Below are 16,093 nucleotides of genomic sequence, written 5' to 3' on the forward strand. Positions count from 1 at the left end.
CCTACAAACATTACTTACAACTACCAGCGCCTGAGCTACTATAAAGAACTTATTCCACGTTTGACATCAAGGACTTGGATTCATTCTCCTGTTCAATTAACATTACACAAGGTTACCTTTTTCTTTTCTTACTTACTACACGTGCACAGGACTTTATGGACGCTATACAGAAGTGCACCAACCCGGTACTAGCATGACCCTCGTTCCGTCTGGGATTAGTTTCCTATACTAACCTTCCTTTCCTTGTCGTTGTTTCCTACCTGGATTTACCTGGTGATTCTTGGACAGTTCATCTTCGATCTACATAACCAACAGGTTAGTGCGCTATAGTATATGTGATTGGAGCCAATAGAATAGTGCATATAACTGACAGTGTTTTTTCTCATACAGCCTGGCGATTGTTTTGCGTTCCTTGCCCTTTCCATGGATTCCTCTCTCTGGCTGTATTTATAACAGTCAGACAGTGTCATCAATTGGAAGGTCTTAAACTGACCTGATTTGTTCAATCCGAGACCGTAAACGGAATCCTCAAGACCAGGAGATTGTCTTCCATCTTGTATCCTTTAAGGTGGTCATATGACCTGTATCCTTTTCAGATCTAGAGGGATACTAATCTGATACCTTGTTCAATCCATGACACCATGTAATGTTTAACCTATGTATCCTTGTACCAGTGTCTCACTGGAAGTTATTGGAACAATGCTTGAATTTTCTTGTAAGAGGTCTGCATCAACGCCGTTATACCCAAGGGTTTGGGTGTTTAACAAATAAAATAAAAATAAACCATGCAGGTATCTAAGTCTCCGGGGCTGTCTGGGTCATTAACACATTAACAGCAAACGCAACCACTTTATGATCTCCCCAGTCCCCAAAATGGTATGCGTCTCAGTTCCGGATTAAGCCGATGTTTTAAGTAATGGCTCCAAATATAGGGCGCATACGGGGATAACTGATACCCCTGGCTGGGCCAGTGTGCAAGTGGGATACACCTAGAAAGATGAGCATTAACCGAGCGTCGCATTGTGGGCTTCCTATAATTGGCTTTTGTTCTGTGTGCACCCGGAGGAATATGCCCCTCTGGGTCGGTTAGTGTATGTGTAACTAGTACCGTGATTGAATCTTTGAAGGCAATCAAAACCCCCTACGTCTTTCCCAGCGTATTGGCCTGATACACCCTAGAGAACTGCCTCAGCTGTACCTTAGCTTTATCCACTTTCCTTATAGGAATTTCTTGAAGCATTATAATATGCACATTCTCCTTTTTAGTCAGCAGTTCCACTTTCCTGCGTTTAATCTGGGTATTCAACCCCCTTACATTATGCAACAGTACCATGAACATGTCCAGGGCTGTCCCCCTTCACAAGCCAGCCCTTCCCCATGTCATGCTCCCTTGTTCTTTTGCCTTTCCGGCTGCTGACCCCTCTGACACCCCCCCATCCCCACCCTGGCTCGAACCAGGGATCCTACAATACCCTTGGGGACCAACCCTGTGGATCTGACCAGAGTAACCACCTAAGCCAAAACCATGTGGTGGATACCTATACCTCCCACCGGATTCCAAACACTCCCCAACCTTCCAGTCTCCGTCCCGGGCCACCTGCTTCACAATTTTCTGTATGCGTGCTGCATGTCCACATACCCCCCCTTTCTTACCTATGTTATTCCCTCTAAACCACACCTCCTACTTCCCTGCCCCCACTCCTCCCTAATGTTCTTTGTTAACGGTGGGCGGGGCTTGCTAAGTGGGGAAAAGAGCAGCAACCAGGAAGAAGCCAGGTGGGCGGGGCTTAGGCCAGGTGACCTAGATCCACTTGCACTCGCTCCCCATCTGCAACCCAACTGACTTCACCGGGGTCTCTCGGTGTCGGTTCCAGAAGCTACCTGCCATAGACAGCAGCGAAAAAAGGTTTTCACAGGACTGCTGCTGGTGCTTTATCCCATAGACATCAATGGGGGGGGTCTCATCCTGCATCTTTAGCTAAGGTGGTCTGCGGATACTCTGTTTATCTCCTGTGGGTTCACCACCCACTATCTTTGGTTAGCACCCAGCGTTTTTGGTCACCCTACCTTTAATGCCCAGGGACAAGCAGGCAACCAGGTCACACCCCCTTTTAGAAAATTAAGTACCATTATCTTTAAAGTTTATTGAAACACATTCCCCTTTGTTGTAAAGGTTTTAGCCAGATAGCCAAGAAATTGCACCATGCTTAAATCGTGTTTGTTCAAGCACTGAAAGGTGACAGCAAGACACCCAAGTATTTCAGTGTTTTGAGCCGATATACAGCCTGCTGTCGGCTACAGATTCTTACTGCTCAATCCATTTTCAATTTATCTGAACCTTTTCCAGATAATAAAATATAGAGGAGTGAAAACGGCTGCTTGATACATGCCATAATTCAATTTTTCGCTAACTTTTGTTTAATGGATTGTGCAGCCTTATAGGATTAAAATAATTATATTAATCTTTAGCAAACATTCAGATATATTCCAGTTCTATGGGCTGCAGCCTGGCACCCAATCTCACAGTAATCCTCATTTATACATCCAACTCACAATCGGTCCAACAAACATGGAGAGTGAAATACAAATTGTTTTAAAAAATAAATATAATATAAACACTTACCTGTACAAGAAAAATAATAAGAAAATAAAAATTGGCTATTCTTCTGAACTGCTCAAACAAATTCTTGGGAACAAAATTCCACACAGTATACTGTAAAGAAAAAAAAAAAAAACTATTTTATATGGCAACAAAGTACCTATCGGTTTACATTTCTATGCAATGAACACCTCAAAGACAGCTTTTTCCTATTTAAGCAAACGCACAACTCTTTATCACTTACAAAGCTCATACTTTCAGAAGTAAATTAAATGAAAACACAGCACAGAATTATTTATTTTTCAACAGCGTCTTGTCTTTACATTTCGAATAGTATGGAGAATGTAATTCTCTATACGTCTGGACAAAGCCAAAAGGGTTGATTTGAGCTCATGCATTTTACAATACAATTCAGAACGAATTCTAGATTTTGACAAACAAATTTCTGATGAACGGTTTAGCATTTATTCTTCAAAAAGGGGATTCCGAAAAAGAGATTATCGTCCTAAATGCCTGTATCCCGCTCAAGTGTTTACCATTTTAATTACATTGTTTTCATAATTGCCTTTTAGAAGTACCCTCCTTGCTAACTTCACACACTGGTCGTCTCACTTAAGGAACACAGAGGGCATGCTTCACAAAAATGTGATTCTGCTACCAGAAGCTCAGACCCTGTTCAATAGCTTAACACTCACCTCAGCTGCGCATAGTAAGGGAGTAGTTTCTTACCTGTAACTCAATTTTTCCAGCGCTGGTATCTTTCATGGATTCACATGCTGTGAATATTTCCTGTCGTCAGGCTAGGAAACCTCTGTAACTTTAATATAGTGGCTTTCCTATGGAAAAACTTTGACACCTTGAGTGTCTTATCAACGTCTTTTTGGGCGCTTTAGGCAGCACCATTGGGACTGTATGGGAGCGAGGGGTCCTCAGGCCCCCTCGCGTCGTACGCTCCTCAGTACAAGGCTTGGACCACGTGACTCTGGTAGTGGAATTGCCTCTTGCCCTTATGTAAAGTTAACCACGGTTGACTGCTGCATAGATGGGACTACTGAGCAGGACACGGGGCATCCATCTTTTGTGCCCCCTTTCGACTCCATCTTGGGTAAACAGGCCTCACTGCGATAGTACAGCAATGCTCCGCTCCCCTTCCACCGCGGCAGCCAAGGACAGAGACACACACACAAGGTGCGCAGGCAACTGGCTGGCCCCCACCCTTGCACTCCCCCTGCGAAGGAAAGCTCTGCGCTTCCATTCTCACGCTGAAGCTGGAGAAAGTTGCAACAATCAATATGCTACAGTTTTCTTCCTCCGAGATCACTGTTCGTCTGAGAACCGGCATGTGAACCAGGATGAGCTAAGCACTTTCTGCTCGATTCGTCCTCATAAACAACCAAGCCACCCACCCCCATTAGAACAATTTATTGCCATCCTGACCCTGCACCCCCTGTAAGGTATTTCTTTCAAGTGCCAGATCCTCGCCTGTGCTGCTAAACCCACCCAATACACTCCTTACTAACTTTAAGCATTTTTTACTACTATATATGTTTTTATTTGTACTGTTTTTATTTGTCAAGGCCTCCAATTAAAGCCACAAATGACCCAATTGTACTGACAATAACCATTGTGTGTGACTTATGTAGAAATGTGACAAGTAGCATAAAATGTTTTAAATAATTTGTTATTTAGTGTGTAACATGTTAGCTTAGGTAGTGACCACAGTGACCGGACCCTGACCTGCGTGGAGCACAAGATGTTTGGCGTCCGTCATCTCGTCAGCCACTCAGCCAACCAGGAGGAAGAGATGCTACCCACACCTACAGCACCACACCGCCTGGCCAATCGGGTCCATTCAGCATTTTTTGTTAGAGTTACTTTAATTAATATAAATATAAGTGTGATGTAATGAGGGGCTGGAGGTTTTTTTTTGGGTTATTTCCTAGCTGGAGAAATAAACCATCCTTTGAACTCTTGCAGCCGGGTCTCAGTGCCTCTTTCCCCGACAAGGGGTTGTGTCCGCTATTTTATTTTCTCTCACACGTAGTAAGCCGGGGAAAGGCACCTACATTTTTGGTGACCCCCGCAACGTGATTTAGAGAGGTGCCTTGAGGCCTGCGCCGCCCGACAGAGAGATCCAGGGCGCCCCCCAGCAGAACCATCGCCTCCGCGGTTGACCAGACTGTGCACACCAAGAAGAAAGGGTCAAGAGTTCCCAGTTGACGAATACCCGATCGAAAAAGCTGCTCGCCAAGGCAGGCCACGGCTTGGTTGGGGGACGGACCTGAGCGAGGTCCGGCCGTGAGCGGCGACCCTTGGAGTACCTGACTGAACAAGTGGAGTCCCGGTTGTAAAGACCCCAAAGGAAGGTAAGGGGAAATACGGGAAGAAGGGAATTAGCAACAAAGGGAAGGTAGCTAAGAATAGGGTCTGCGTGAGTGACGGTGAGGCTTTTCTGATCTATCCTTTATATGGCCATTAGGTGTTGTAAGAAGAGAGAAGAAGAGAAGTGGTATCCTAACCCGTACGGGGTAGAAGGCGGCGCCGCGTAGCATTTGTCCCGACCAAGTGCAGAATAGAGATAAAGAGAAAAATAGTAGGGGTCTCGTGTAGGCTCGGAGTAGTTTTTAGAATATTCTTTTTCCGTGAAGGTAAGAAATCTTGAGACATAATAAAGGTGAAAAAGGTGGGGAGTGAATGCGAAATAGTAGGTAGTTTAGGGTAGAAGAAAAAACAGGGACAGTAACGGGAATAGGGAAAGAACAAACTCGCGCAGGCAATGCATGTGTATGTTGCATGATTATGTTTGTCGGTCTGCTTTTGTGTATATGTCTTGTTGAACACGCTAAAGTATTATCAGTACAAGTAATTTGTGATTGATATAAGATAAAGCAAAGAAATAAATTGTGAGAGGTGATCAGGTAATACCTCTCAGAAAACTAATGCGACGTATGGTAATTTTGAGCATTGATAAAGAACGTATTATTTCCACATATCGTAACTGACCTACCAAGTGAGGGGTGGGAAGAGATTCAAAGGTACCAGAATACACAAGAAAGGAAAAGAAACATTGCCATGGGGGGGAGTAACGCCACTAGAACATATTTGCCAGCACCTTCCACTATATAGCGACAGGATACAGAAGTATCACGATCAGTGGATCACTGAGATAAAAGGAGACGGTGTTACACCAATTTGGCCAGAAGGAGGGTTGCTTGACAAAAGAGTATTGGATCTAGTATCAACACATTTACTAGCACGATACAAAGGGAAACAGAACAGAACCGAAGAGAAGTGTTAGATTTATGGCGAATGTTCGAAGAAGTTTCCCCCACGGCAGAGGTAGGTACAAGCCGAATGACAGAAAAGCAGAAAAACCCTGAAGAAGTAGGCGGGACACCAAAAGGGGACTGCTCAACAACTACAACCGAAAACGAAGTAACAAAAATCTATCCCTTAATGACTAGGCCAGCGGTAGGGTTTAGTGAACCCCTGTATATACCACCCACCGCCACTGCTCAGGGCGGGGCAACAGCCCCCGAACCTCCACCATATGACAAAGGAGGCCTGTACGGCCCCACGAGCGTGCCTCCTGTGGATATAGCACGTTTAACAGGTGATTTGAACCGTCAGTTAGCACACGCACAAATGGAAATAACACGGTTAAGAGCTTTATGTGACAAAGGGCAAATGCTGCCAGGGGGAGGGGAGGTACCCCCCCGCTGTCACTGGCAGATCTCACACCTCCGATCGGGGCAGCAAGCAATGCAACCCCAGCAGCCTCGGTATCGGGGCAGTCTATAGCATCGCAAGGGACGTCATCGCAGCAAAGGCAAAAACAAGAGTGGCAGTCAGGACAGTTCCTGTTCCAATTGAATAATAAACCAGTGAGAATTATACGCCCAGATACACCGGAGAGTCAACAAAGTGGAGATCAGGATGAAATACAAGGAAGTGAACCCAAGGAAAACTGGGAGGATAATAACGAGCTAGAGTCAGAAATAGAAGAAATATGGGACGATTTAGATGAATACGAAGAGGCAGCTGCCGCAGAGGGTTCCCCACTGCCAAACCGCCGTTACCCAGACACATCATCGCCACCATTATGGCAAGGTAGATTAAGACAATGAACAGGGAGGACAGGGAACATACTGGTAAGTAAAACGAAAAAAGGGAAGACGAGCATAACGGGAAAAAAACGTAAACTACAAATGCCACTGATACATAAAGGAGCAGGTAGGCCAAACTATATTCCATGGGCCCAAATGAACAAAACCAACTTGTTAAAACTCCTCCCCCCGCTGACGGGAGGGGCAGGTAAGTGGATACATGTATTTGAGAAAAACACAGCAGGCGTGCCGTTAGCTATAGGTGATGTGAAAAGTCTATTAGTATCAGCAATCGGGGACCAAGCAGACACAATCTGGGAAAGGGCAGGGTTCCCGGGAGTAACGATGAGCTGTGACCGACACGATGGATCACCATTCAATAATGTTCGAGCACAAGTGTGGGATGCATTACGGCGTGCATTTCCAGACGTTCCAGATTTACATGCAGTGATGCAGTGCACAATGGAGGAGAACGAGGATCCTGCGCAATTCATTTTGCTAGTGCAAGACTTATGGAGAAGCGAAACTGGTACGGCATGGAATCAATCAACAGCTTTATTCTATTTTATCATTAGAAAGGGGTTGCCGAAAGAGGTGCAGAAGGCCTTGGACAAAATAGCTGGGATCGAAGCCAAAGGGTGGCCTGAAATTCAGAGCATAATTGTACACCACTGGAGGAGGATCAAAGAGAAGGAAAAGGAGGTTAGCAAAAGAGGCTGGCTGACGAAGCAAAATTAGTACAGACGAAATTAGTGAAGGTCGCCGCTATTACTGCCAGTGCAACAGCAGACAGAGGAAACGAAGGAGAGGAAAACGCGGGAGGAAGGCCTGTTGGGATAGCAGCGCAGTGGGTTGGAGAGGACCAAGGACAGTGGAACGGAGAGGAACAGCCATACCAAGGATCGCAGTGGCAGAACAGGCCGGCCCAAGGAAGAGGTGGGTACCGCGGGCAGAGGGGAGGATACGGAGGAATGGGAAACAGAGGGTATGGTGGGCAAGGACCAAGGGGAGCACAACAGGGGTCGTGTTGGAATTGTGGAAGATGGGGACATTATTCACGAGATTGTAGAAAGCAACCATCAGGGTATTTTCAAGGGCAGCAACAACAGCCCATGAACAATGAACAGGGGTGGGGCTGCCCACACCCAGGTAGCCCTTGTTGAGCTCCAATGGGGAGGGGGGGACAACATGATCAATACTGCTTTGACCCCCAAATGCAACAGAGACAGTCAGTCTCACAACAGCAGCAGCAGCAGCCACAACAGCAAAACGCACTACAGCCCATGGCGAGACAAAACCCAGCAGGGAACATAAACAATAACCCTTTTGCAGCGGCCGCAAACGGTGCCCCTGCACCATTCCGCGGCCTAACGGTCGTGGGCGACAACGTTTTTTCAGTGCCAGGTCAGCAAAGATACCAAGACTAGGACAGCCCACAGGAAGCACTTGTGTGTCCAGTCCTATCCACCACACAAAGTGCAAATGAGGAACCACTAGTGGCGGCAGAGATAGGAAACAAGCAGTTTATCTTTATGGTAGACTCTGGAGCAGAAAAATCATGCCTCACAGAAGGGCGGTTTCAGCTTTCGGGAAGAAATTTGGAGACGCAGGGGTTCTCTGGGGCTATTTTAAAAGTTCCTTATACAAAAGATCTTGATGTAACAGTGGGGGGAAAAACAGTGTGTGCACCCTTATTGTATTACGAAGACGCGCCAATCAATTTGATGAGACGAGACTTGCTCAGTAAGTTAAACATGACCATAGCCTTTACTGAAAGAGGAATAGTGTGCTTGACGCCAGGGGTATGCCCCGTACGAGCACTCTTGATAATAAGCACGATTACAAAGAAAGTTTCAGTAAGAGGGATTCCCATTGACATGGACATGTTCGTCTATGGAATACAGGTATTAGCCCAAGTAGTGCCTGAAATAACACAAAAAGAGTGGAGAATACCATCCAACTTCATATTCCGCCCAATCACACCAACAGATGTAGTGCCAGGCACAATTATGTCTATAGACATTGAGGCAGTTCAAGTTTCCAACAAACGCATTGTGGTCATAGGCCTGGACACGCAGGGACGCGAGTAGAGAAGTGTGCTATGCACAGAGCCAAACATAATGCTAAAATATGTAACTGATGAAGAATTGTTTACTGATTACGAAGGGGATGGAGAAATAATAATGGAAATAAGCATACCGTGTGACATTATGATCCAATACAGAGAAATACACAACCCACTCATCCCCAACATAAAGGCCCCACCGACAGTATTTGAAGAAGACATGGCCAGGGTAGCACCTGAAATTGTGACTACAAGGCCACACGATGTGGGATTGTTGCACGAGGTAACTCCCATAAAGATAAAACTGAAACCAGGTGCCCTCCCACCCAGAGTGAAACAATACCCAATATCCAAAGAAGCAGAGGAAGGTATTAGAGAAACAGTGAATGCACTCCTAAGCCAAGGTATTTTAGTGCCATCAACTTCCCCATGCAACACAGAGATTTTTCCGATTAAGAAATCTAAAGGAGGGGCATGGAGAATGGTCCAGGACCTCCGCCCACTCAATGACGTCATCCAAAAAGAGTTCCCTTTAGTGCCTAACTCGGCATCAATATTGTGCAGTATACCAAAAGAGGCAACTTGCTTCACTGTCATTGATCTGAAAAATGCCTTTTTCTCTGTGCCACTCGCACCAGAGTCGCAGTACCTTACAGCTTTTAAATTAGGAAACAGCAGATATGAACATCGCAGACTCCCACAGGGGTATTGCAAGAGCCCAAGCATTTTTAACAGAGTACTACGAGAAGACATTGGCAACATAGATGTAGGGCGCACCATTATGCAGCACGTAGACGATTTACTCGTCTGCAGCAAAACAGAAGAACAGTGTAGAGAAGACGCGATAACACTGCTTAACGTATTGGCTGCCAAGGGATACAAGGTGGACAAAGGAAAGTTACAATACTGCCTTGCAGATGTTGTGTATCTTGGCCAGCAAATATCTAAAGATGGAAAAGGAATACTACCAGACAGAGCAGCGGCCATTCGACACATTATCTTACCAAAAACAGTGAAGGACATGCAGGAATTTCTTGGCATATGTAACTATTGCCGAGCATGGATCCTCGATTACGCAGCGTACACACAGCCAATGTTACAAGCACTGAAAGAAGCACAAAAGAACAGAGCCCCAATAAAATGGACACAGGAGACAATTGCCCAATTCTCTCGATTAAAAGACCTTATTTCAGACGCCCCAGTCCTTGCAAATCCAGATTCTGAAAGGGAATTTTTCCTGTTTTCACAAAGCAATGGAACATTAATGACAGCAGTATTGACACAAAAGACATCACTAGGCCACAAACCATTAGCGTACTACAGTGGAATATTAGATCCAGTAATGCAGGGACATTTCGCTTGCGAACAGGCCCTCGCTGCAGCGGCCTTCGCCATTGAGAAAAGTGCCACGATCGTAATGGGATGTTCAGTGACGCTATATGCGGAACACTCGTTATTTGCTATCTTGGAAAGATCGAAATCTACTCTCACAACACAGAGAGCATCTGCTTATAAAATAATAATATCAAGTCCAAATGTACATGTGGTCAGATGCAAGACAGTGAACCCAGCCACATTCATCACAGAGCCATGCACAACTGAGGATTTACAGGAACACGATTGTAGCACATATGAGGGAGAGGGCGATGGCATTCCCAAAGCAAGAGAAAACGCCCTTACAGAAGGAGGAATTTATTTCATAGACGGGGTCAGCATCCATAAACTCAGAGACAGGAGAGAAACATGTGGGGATGGCGGTAGTGCGCATGGACGAAGACACATACAAAGTGATTGTTCAAAAACGCCTCCCCTCTCACTACTCTGCACAAGCAGCCGAACTGACCGCACTAATCAGCGCGTTACACACAGCCAAAGATTGTGCCGTGACAATATATTCAGACTCACCTTATGTCACCACCACAGTTCACTCAGGACTATCACGTTGACGAAGGAGAGGGTTCAGAAGAGCAGACGGGTCCCCCGTACAACATGCCACGTTGCTAAATGAACTAATAGAAGCTTTGGCAGAACCATCGGTAGTAGCGGTGGTTAAATGCCAAGCCCATACCAATAACACAGACGCCGTCTCATTGGGGAACGCGGCAGCCGACGCAGCAGTGAAGGAAGCCTCGTACTTCAATAAGACACCAACATCAGAATACATTGTAAAAACGACCACAGCAGAACAACCAGCAGAAGCATACAGTAATACGCCCATAGCACAATTGATAGAACTCCAGAGAAGGGCCCCACCGGAAGAGCAGGAGTTGTGGGGCAAACGAGGGTGTAAGCAGTCAGCCACAGATCCCATTTGGAGACAGGAGACGACAGGCAAGGTAGTGATGCCTGTAGAATTATTAGAAGTAGCATTCCAACAAATGCATTTCCCAGCTCACGTTGCAAAACAACACATTGCCGCAGATATTCAAGAGGATTGGTTTGTTCCTAATCTGCACGAATATTTGTCTAAATTTGTGATTGAATGTACTACATGCCAAACTTACAATTCGGGAATGACATTACGAACTCTGCGTGGCACTTTGCCACGCCCTACAGGTCCATTTAGAGAACTACATATCGACTACGCCGATATGGGAGAAAGATGTAATGGAGCAAGATACTTGATTGTGGTGGTATGCCCTTTTTCACGGTGGGTAGAAGCGAGCCCCTTTCCCCATCCTGATGGGAAATGTGCTGCCAAGTTCCTTGTGCGAGAAGTATTCTCGCGGTGGGGAATCTGTGACATGATCCGTTCAGACAACAGCACGCACTTTGTGAATGACCTCTTCAAGGAAGTAACCTCCCTTCTGGGGGTGAAACACAAACTATGTTCGATTTATCATCCAATGGCCAATGGAGTTGTGGAGAGGATCAACGGGCTGCTCAAAAGCAATTTATCGAAATTATGCAGCACGTTGAAAAAAAATTGGGTATATTGTCTGCCCCTAGCACTGTTCCAACTCAGAAATCAACCATGCAAGGATCATCATTTACGCCCGCACGAAATTGTGACGGGAAGGGGAATGCACACACCACTCTCCCCTGTTAGGAGGGCGTCTGATGCGCACAGGGCTGCCACAGTGCTGGGAGAAGAGTTTAAGGAATACCTAGTACAGCTAACGCGCGCGGTACGCAGCATAGCAAAACAAATTGTTTCACCATTTACTGCAGATGTAGCAACAGACACCTCCATGCCGACAGCAGAAAACCCGGAGTGGCCTTTAATGCCAGGGGAGCATATTTATGTCAGAAATTTTCTAAGAAGGTGGAATTCACCAAGATTTCATGGTCCATACACAGTGGTGTACAGCACCCCAACTGCAGTTAAAGTTAAGGGGTTAAAGTACTGGGTGCACCTCTCAGATGTCAGAAGGGCGCACAGTGTTGCACCTCCCCAAAATGAAACTGACTGTGTGGATGCCATCACTGGCACAGGTTGACATGATGAAAACTGCAATTTAGACAGGGAAAGTATAGGGGAAAAGCAAAAGGTTTTTTACACATTTTGTCTCTCTCTCTCTCTCTCTCTCTCTCTCTCTCTCTCTCTCTCTCTTTTTCTTTTCTTCTCATATAAATCGTGTTGTCTTTTCTATTTTTCCTCATTATTTCCATGATAAAATGAAAAGGAATTGTTAAATGCCCGAGTAAAGAAATTAAAAAGAATGAACAATTGCAAATATGTTTCTTTTCATGATGACTTAATGAATTTGTCTCGCCCACATAGGTTCAACATGAGCCAATGCGACGAAATGGCTGAGCAGGCTGAAATGTTAGATAGAAATAGGGATGCCACTAGGGCCAGTAGATTAAATAATTTGGAATGTGTTATAAAATATGTTGCCATACTATTTGCAATAATGATGTTTTATTCTATTTGGTATAATGTTGTTTTATGTGTGGCAAATGAAATGAATAAAGGGGGAAGCAGAACTGATATGACAAAACCAGGGTCTAAACTAATATGGACTGAAGCAACAACTATTTTGAAGGACACTTATAACATTGAATCTAATAGTAAAAATATAACGTTACCCTTCGAACAATTGCATGTAAACAAAACTGCTATTCTATTGTTGAATAATACTGTGGCCAAGGAAATAGAGCCTGGATGGAATATAAATGAGGATTACTATTGGTTGACTAACTCCAGAAATACAAGCATGCGTACACACACTGCACCAGAAACCACTACTGAATACACACGTCACCATGAACAACATAGATGAAGCATGGTCTAGAATATTCCCGCTGCAATATCCACAAGTTGGTATCCAACTAAAAAACACAAGGAGGAGGAAAAGGGGGGTGGGAAAAAACAGATACAATATTTATCATAACCTGGGGTTAGATGAAATAGAGGACCCCCGACACCCTGACCAATCTAACAAATGGTATTCAGATATGAGCATCGCAGCAAAGCAAGAAAGTAATGAAAGTTGTTATGTGTGCTCACTTATTCCTCACACAACTGGAACCCCAAAAATGTTAATCCCACAGGAAGTACCCTTGTCTGAGGCCCAATGTTTGATTCATCTGATGCTGTGTAGAATAAAAGAGACATTTCAAGCACACACAGTCACTATGGAAAAATTGGAAAATGAACAAACTTGCACCAGCAGACGACAAGGAGTAATATGCCTCCGAGAGCCATTTTTCATCATAAAAGGAACAAGGTATGCAGACGACAAGTGGCATGATGAAACGATTAAATGCAAAGCTGAGGGGCTTCGAGGGCTGCCAGACGAAACATACGAGTGGGCAAAAGAAACGTGCATTCCCATCTGGTCACAGCATATCACCAAGCTGACGTGGGTCACACCCCTGGAGAGGCCCATAAAGATTCAAAGAGAAATACCGCACAAACTTTACTTCCATGGAGTAGGGAAGGTGAATATGGGAACCGTGCGGCAGTGCAATAAGACTTTAATAATGCCAGATATGAAAAAAGGCACTGCTGCATTAATGGACATATACTGGATCTGTGGCAAACAAGCTTACCTGCATCTCCCAGCATCCTGGAGGGGCACTTGTGCCCTAGCCACACTCCACTCAGCACTAATGGTGATACCAGAGAGCCACGTCCAGTTTACAGCAAGGCCTTCGGCTGACACATCGACAGCAGGCCAATCGGCTGAACCATCGACAGCGCCCGATGAGACAATCACGGAACCCCCAGCATACGAACTATTGTCAGAAGAAACTTTGAAAACCAAGTTGTTACGCAGCAAAATATCCAATTATATTTCGTCCAAATCGTCAGAACCCCTTGCTGAAATCCCACAACAGTATAAGCTTTTTTCATCTGCAGAAACATTCTTTGCATCGTTTCTAGCACCAGGCGTTCAAGCAAGGGCAAACGCGAAATGGCTGCAGATAACACGCTGGGAGCTCATCCAGCTGGCCAACGACACTGAAGAAGGATTCAACATCATAAAAATAGAGCTCTGTGCACTGCGCCTGATGGCGATGCAAAACAGATATGTCTTAGATCTTATCATGGCGATGGACGGTGGTGTTTGCAAAAAAAATTGGGGGGGCGTGTTGCACGTTCGTACCAACTTCAGACGCTGATAACGGGACACTGTCACACGTGATAACAGCAGTGCATAATTTAGGATAAAGAATGAGAGCAGAAGGTGGAGCAGACAACGACACGTGGTTCGACAATCTGTTCAGCTGGATACCATCATGGGTGAACATAGCAGCGAAGATACTCATTCCTATCATAGTCTTTCTTCTCCTAATATTCTGTGTGTGCCAACTGGGACTAAGATGCTGTGAAAATAATATGCCTAATTCAGCAATGATGATGGTAACAGTGTGCCGACAGACAACGGTGGCTACCATGATAGATGCCCAAGTACAAACCGGAGAATACACCACACCGCAGTATAGGATGACTGCCATCTATAGACAGTATGGGGACGTGGTAGATAATCTACATTACACTACCATTAAAGAACCAAAGAACTTGCTATGGTATAACGAGGTTTGGATAGATTTAGATGGGGATGGTGGGATATACTTAATGGTCACCCCAGAAGAATACGCAAGAAGAGGTAATAGCTTAAGAAGTGTGTGCAAGGCATCGATGCCAATAAAGGGTACACCTGCTTGGGATGAGGCTGTGGCTGAAGCTGAGCGCTACCGAAGGGAGAATGGAAAGAACGAGATAAAGTAGTTTGTTACTTTAGATGTAACGAAAGGGGGGAATGTATGGGAGCGAGGGGTCCTCAGGCCCTCTCGCGTCGTATGCTCCTCAGTACAAGGCTTGGACCACGTGTCTCCGGTAGTGGGATTGCCCCTTGCCCTTATGTAAAGTTAACCACGGTTGACTGCTGCATAGATGGCACTCCTGAGCCGGACACGGGGCATCCATCTTTTGTGCCCCCTTTCGGTTCCATCTTGGGTAAACAGGCCTCACTGCGATAGTACAGCAATGCTCAGCTCCCCTTCCACCGCGGCAGCCAAGGACAGAGACACACACACACGAGGTGCGCAGGCAGCTGGCTGGCCCCCACCCTTCCACTCCCCCTGCGAAGGAAAGCTCTGCGCTTCCATTCTCACGCTGAAGCTGGAGAAAGTTGCAACAATCAATATGCTACAGTTTTCTTCCTCCGAGATCACTGTTCGTCTGAGAACCGGCATGTGAACCAGGATGAGCTAAGCACTTTCTGCTCGATTCGTCCTCATAAACGTGCAAGCCACCCACACCCATTAGAACAATTTATTGCCATCCTGACCCTGCACCGCCTGTAAGGTATTTCTTTCAAGTGCCAGATCCTCGCCTGTGCTGCGAAACCCACCCAATACACTCCTTACTAACCTTAAGCATTTTTTACTACTATGTTTTTATTTGTACTAAATGAGTTTTGAAACCTAGGAAAAGATGCGAAATACAGCCCGAGGTCAAGGCCTCCAATTAAAGCCACGATGACCCAATTGTACTGACAATAACCATTGTGTGTGATTTATGTAGAAATGTGACAAGTAGCATAAAATGTTTTAAATAATTTGTTATTTAGTGTGTAACATATTAGCTTAGGTAGTGACCACAGTGACCGGACCCTGACCTGCATGGAGTACAAGATGTTTGACGTCCGTCATCTCGCCGGCCACTCAGCCAACCAGGAGGAAGAGATGCTAACCCACACCTACAGCACCACACTGCCTGGCCAATCGGGTCCATTTAGCATTTTTTGTTAGAGTTACTTTAATTAATATAAATATAAGTGTGATGTAATGAGGGGCTGGAGGGTTTTTTTTGGGTTATTTCCTAGCTGGAGAAATAAACCATCCTTTGAACTCTTGCAGTCGGGTCTC

General features: G+C 45.4%; 1 protein-coding gene across 7 annotated transcripts in view; it reads right to left on the reverse strand.

Annotated features, from left to right (window-relative positions):
• Positions 1–16,093, reverse strand: part of ATP11B (ATPase phospholipid transporting 11B (putative)) — a 1,683,501-nt gene that overhangs the window by 1,548,722 nt on the left and 118,686 nt on the right. For all 7 annotated transcript variants that reach the window (XM_069618659.1, XM_069618656.1, XM_069618658.1 and 4 more), the window contains exon 3: positions 2,624–2,713. In XM_069618659.1, the coding sequence (XP_069474760.1) occupies positions 2,624–2,713 (90 nt within the window). The remainder of the gene's footprint in view (positions 1–2,623; positions 2,714–16,093) is intronic.

This window comes from Ambystoma mexicanum, chromosome 10 (genome assembly GCF_040938575.1).
Source record: "Ambystoma mexicanum isolate Mex_15411 chromosome 10, UKY_AmexF1_1, whole genome shotgun sequence".
Classification (NCBI taxonomy): Eukaryota; Metazoa; Chordata; class Amphibia; order Caudata; family Ambystomatidae; genus Ambystoma; species Ambystoma mexicanum.